At 33.8% G+C, this 5,654-nt stretch overlaps 1 protein-coding gene across 1 annotated transcript in view; it reads right to left on the reverse strand.

The window, feature by feature from the left end:
- Positions 1–2,589: 2,589 nt before the first annotated feature.
- The window catches only part of LOC106464815, a 12,267-nt gene continuing 9,202 nt past the window's right edge, over positions 2,590–5,654 (reverse strand). Inside the window, exons 2-3 of the mRNA XM_022392598.1 lie at positions 5,263–5,407; positions 2,590–3,202 (exon numbers count right to left, since the gene is read on the reverse strand). Coding sequence (XP_022248306.1) covers positions 3,114–3,202; positions 5,263–5,407 — 234 coding nt within the window. The 3' untranslated portion in view covers positions 2,590–3,113. The remainder of the gene's footprint in view (positions 3,203–5,262; positions 5,408–5,654) is intronic.

The following is a 5,654-nucleotide window of genomic DNA, read 5'->3' on the forward strand; positions in this document are numbered from 1 at the left end:
CTGTGCTGATTGTTCCGAACAGACGTACTCACTATTAAGGTGAACTGTGCTGATTGTTCCGAACAGACGTACTCACTATTAAGGTGAACTGTGCTGATTGCTCCGAACAGACGTACTCACTATTAAGTACAATTGTATTGATTACTTGGGATAGATATATTTGTTGTTAAGTTGAAGTGAATTGATTGCTGTAAAAACTATCTCCACTAGCAGTTCTTAATTTTCACTGCTAGACTGGAGAGAAGACAGCTAGTTAACTCCACCTACCGCCAACCTTTATGTGATCGACAAGTGGATTCAACCGGTATGTTTATTGCGCACCGAAGTCTCCAAACAGCAAAGCGCGTTTTTGCTGCAATGGGTCGTGAACCATGAATTCTCGTATTCACAGTCCGGGCCTGCTAATTACTCGGTTACTACTGACTAACCACAAAACTGTGTTGTACAAACCTGTACACTAAATATACTCAGTTGTGTGCTAGAAACTTATTGCTATTAATTGTATTAGTAACGTTAGAGAGGAAACTGTACGTGACAAGTATACATATAATTCACTATTCTCCTGTATCTAGCCCGAGATTTAGTACAGCTAATACAAGGCGACCAAGCTTATTTTGTACTAAATTAACAAGAGAGGGCGCTGTCGTACATCGTATTTTGGATTTCTCCCCTAGCCTTAAAAATGTACGGTTTTATATGCTAAATTAATTACGGTTAAGACAACTTCTCAGGTATGAACAAAATGTGGATCTTCCGTGTTGTCTTCAGTAAAACCAAAACTAAGTGTCATTTTACTTCCGAGTTGTCTTCAGTTAAGCCAAAACTAAGTGTCATTTTACTTCCGAGTTGTCTTCAGTTAAGCCAAAACTAAGTGTCATTTTACTTCCGAGTTGTCTTCAGTTAAGCCAAAACTAAGTGTCATTTTACTTCCGAGTTGTCTTCAGTTAAACCAAAACTATGTGTCATTTTATAAACTTTAATGGCCTGGCTGTTAGGGCGCTCGACGACCAATCTGCGAGTCGCGAGATCGAGACCTATTGCCAAACGTGCTCGCTCCTTTCAGTTGTGAGGACGTTATAATGTGATGGTCAATCCTACCATTCTTTAGTAAATAGTAGCCAAAGGGTTGGCGGTGGGTGGTGTTGACTAGCCGCCATCCTTCTAGTCTATCACTACAAAATTCAACAAGTAGTCAATTGTAGAAACTGAATTTATGTTTTAAATGCGTAAGTTTTGGGAACGTGTCTTTAGTAAGAACAGTTTAGTTGATATTAGCCATTACAAAACATTTGAAGCCGTTAGTAAAATACAAATTTAACACAGTTGGTATGCTTAAAGAGTATATATATGTTAAATAACAATAAAAGTTGACAGTTAAGAGAAGTCGACACTCAGTAAATGCACTAGAGTTGTAACAAAGACGAACATTAGTGGTTTGTGTTAGGCGATAGAAAACTATTGAAATAAGTAAACAAACCGTAGCTTTTTTTGTTGATGGTATTTTAGAGCGGAATGAGAATTTTCAACTTGAGCGGCACCTTATATGCAAGAAGCTAAACCGCCAGGCCAGAGACCCCTAACGTTCAGGTACAGCTGTCCTTAATTTTAAATTACCGACAAGATGAAAGGCAGCTAGCCAAGCAGCACCCATCATCGTTACGATGGATATGTCCAGCTCTCTGAACTAATAATAAAGCTGAAAGTGAGGAACAAGGGATCCTCCGACCCACATTCCGACGCGATAACCACGAGGACTGCTGAGATTCCGGCAACAAAAACTTGTATATCGCACAAAGATTTGTTTTAAAAGTCCTAAACCTAAAAAGGAGATTTACAAAATTGTACAGTGCTGATTTTTTTTTTATAAGTAAATGTTTATCAAAAAGCTTATATATGTTTGACCAATGTTTTAACAACATATTTACTGAATCCAAGTAACATGTATAGTTACACTAACTAAAACAACGACTATTCTGAAAACAATCACTTTCAAGGGTACTTAAGGTCCAAACATACACATAAATATGGTTTTCTTGTTTGCTGATACTGGCCATCACTTTAATAGAGAGACTGAATTACTAATGAAGAATCCATAGAAGTTAGAGAGTGTGTGTGTGTGTTTTTTTTTCTTACAGCAAAGGCACCTCGGGCTATCGGCTGTGTCCACCGAGGAAAATCGAACCCCTGATTTTAGCGTTATAAATCCGAATACTTACCGTTTTACCACAAGGGGACTAGAAGTTAGAAGCAAAATTAATCAATTAAATAATAAAGAACGTAAGATCACAATCCACTTAGGAAGTAGCCGCACTCAATCCATCAAAATAGAAAAAAAAAATTTAGATTTGTAAGAAAACAATTTAAGTAATTTGATGAATAGTTTTATAATAAAAGTAAATTTGTAATTTCAAGGATAAAAGTGAGATAGTTTTATGATTAAAGTAAAACATCAACTAAAAGCGGGTGATAAAAACAAAACATGTTGAAACATTTAATGAAAAAAGTTTTGAAACATGGTTTTTGAAGTTCCCTCCAGACAAAGAAAGTCAATAAAATACAAATTGGAATGACTGTTTATTTAATGTTCATTACAGTGTTTCGAATTGGTTTCTAATATAACTTTGCTTTTTTATATGTTGATATATTTATATATATTTTCTTTTATATTTGAAAAACTTAAAAAAACGCCTTATGTTGCCGTTGTCTTGCTAAAAGCTGGAAAGGTTATTCAAAATTTCTAAATTTTTTAACACTAGCTTTCACATTTACATGGCATATTTTTGTTGTTTCAGCATAGTTGGCCTCTGAAAAAGAAGGAACTTATGATAACAGCTAATTAAAATAAATAGCCAGAATCTATAAAATGTTTAAAAAAAATACAACTTCGATATATGGGGAAACAAAAAACACAGCACGATGAATGGTTCGCGAAAAAAAATTACCGACTTCGATATCTGGGGAAACAAAAAACACAGCACGATGAATGGTTCGCAAAAAAAAATTACCAACTTCGATATCTGGGGAAACAAAAAACACAGCACGATGAATGGTTCGCATGATTCGTAAAACAAACGACAAAGACCAATAAAGAAGGCCGCAAAATTTCAAATAAATTAACGAAGATGATGGCGTTTACGTTGAACTTTTTCTTTAGGAACTGCCCAAGACGTCATTATACAAACTTTAATCTTGCACAAAACACCTGAAACGAAAGTGTCAACATTAGAAAAGTGATAAACAAAACTTATAACTACTTTCGATCTAACGCAGTATATACAAGAAATTATCAATAACTTCTGATTGAAAAAAACTAATTGAATTAAATAACGAATGTAACTGATATTATAAAACAAACTACAAAAAAACAAAAGCTTATTATGTTTAGAATGCATTGATTCATCAGTTAGGTACCCTAACTTAGATATTTTTAATGTTTTCGGCCATAATCCCAATAACACCTTACATAGTTCGGCTAATTTAGGAGATCTTGTGTAGTCCTAAATTCATATACTAAGTTAACTATGCAAAATAATTTTCGTAAGTGTGAAAATATATATAGATGTGTATATTTACATATATCAAACCATGTAACCAATATCATCAATAAAACCGACATATACATTGATGAAAACGAAATAACTAGAAACACTTAATTTTATAGATCACCAAGCGATAAAACGAAAACCTACAACTGAATTGGATGCTGAAATCCTATAAATATCTCGGGAGAATTTGCCAGTTTAGTAGTTGTAGATTAGGGTTATTCCTAAATTTACACACCAAGTCAACAATGGCTTATTTAGCTAGTTCAAAATATTAGGAAACAATGAAACAATTATAAAATTCGATGAATAATGATAATTGGAGGGATCTCTATCCACAGCACATAAAGGTATTGTATATGTTGTTGGTTTGTTTTCAGATTTATTGCGCAAAGATGTACAAGGTGTATGTGCGCATAGCAGTCTCTAATTTTCATCTTATACCCTAGAACAATTCAGCCGAGCTGTTTGACTGCTGTTTAACCTTCTCTGTGTCTGTATAACTTCAACAGAACCCACCACCAACTCTTGGCCTACTATTGTCTGATTGAATAGTGGGATTTGAGTTACTAATAGAGCGCATCCATGTCCCCAAAGTGGGGTCCCAAACCACGAACCCTCGAAATCACAATCTGAGTACGCAAACCACTTGGCCATACTGCTGAAATAATAATAAAAACGGAATTATTTTCCCCATCTGCACAGTAGCCATCTTGAACTTGTTCTATAGTTCTATAACTTAGACTGTTTGTTTGAAATTAAGCACAAAGCTACACAATGGGCTATCTGTGCTCTGCCCACCACGGGTATCGAAACCAGGATTCTAGCGTTGTAAATCCGCAGACATACCGCTCAAGTGAACGCTTTTAGAACTATATGATTCTTCACTATTTTCAAACACTATACACATATATATATAGAAAAAGAGAGAGAGAGAGATACATATAACACATAATGAAGTTAATGGACACGGAGTAACATAGCCTTTTAAGCAAAATATCAGTTAATTTTGAAAGAAAATTCCAGTTCTTATCTGTTGAAAAATGCAAGGAAGCCACATTTTTTATAATTGTTCAAAACCTTTACTTACAGGCTATAAACAAAAATAATACCGAAATAAACATAAAGTTGAAGGAAGATGATTTCGAAAAGACAGAAAAACTAAGAAACTTTTTAATTATTCATTAAAAAAAAAACGGAGAGCAATCCCATTTTGAATAATTTTCAATATTTCGATACTCAGTGTTGCTTCTGTTTTGGAACAGGAAATATTAAATAGAAAATACATTTTTCTCTGTATTTGTAGAAACTTGTAATGTGTTCCGGTTTTGTTTGTTATTAAATATAAAGAATGGGCTGTCTGTGTTGCCTGCTCACCGAAATCCGATGTTTAGCGTTATAAAATATTAGATTTACTGTTGAGCCACCAGGAAACTGTAGTGGAAGGAACAACGATTAATAGAGTAGATCTTTTAGAAACACAAGTTTTCGAATGTTTAGATTACCAAACTTTGCAAGCAAAAACCTTTTGACTCAATTTAATAAATATATAAAGATATCTACAAAGTTATACTTTTCAGCGAAATTTGTTTGTTTTCTGTAGACAAATTCTGCTTTCTCCAAAATCGCAAGACTTCAAAAATCCTTGAACAAACTGATTTCGTAACATGATCTATTTTCAGTTTCATACAATAAAATATGTTTAGTGAAAATAAATTACCTCTCTTAATGTTATGGATTTTCGTTTTCAGTTTTTTAATCATTTTCTTTTTGTGGTTTTTATTTTCCATTCTTCTCAACAAAAACTTGAACAGATGAAACTCGTTTAGAGGTACCAAAAGCTTGGGGATTAGCCTAGAGTTTCTCTGAAAAAAAAAAGCAGTGGATGTATAAAAAAAAAATATATTTACATACATGGTCTTAGCTATTAATCTTTTGAATGTTAATATCTATTGTTAACTCCTGTTTCTAGGACAGTCTCTATTGTTAATCCCTGATTCGGAAATAATCTCTGTCCTAGAAACAGGAGTTAACAATAGTCTATATTGTTAATCCCAGTTTCGGGAATAATCTCTGTCCTAGAAACAGGAGTTAACAATAGTCTATATTGTT

This window comes from Limulus polyphemus, unplaced genomic scaffold, assembly GCF_000517525.1.
Source record: "Limulus polyphemus unplaced genomic scaffold, Limulus_polyphemus-2.1.2 Scaffold1747, whole genome shotgun sequence".
In the NCBI taxonomy this organism is placed as follows: Eukaryota; Metazoa; Arthropoda; class Merostomata; order Xiphosura; family Limulidae; genus Limulus; species Limulus polyphemus.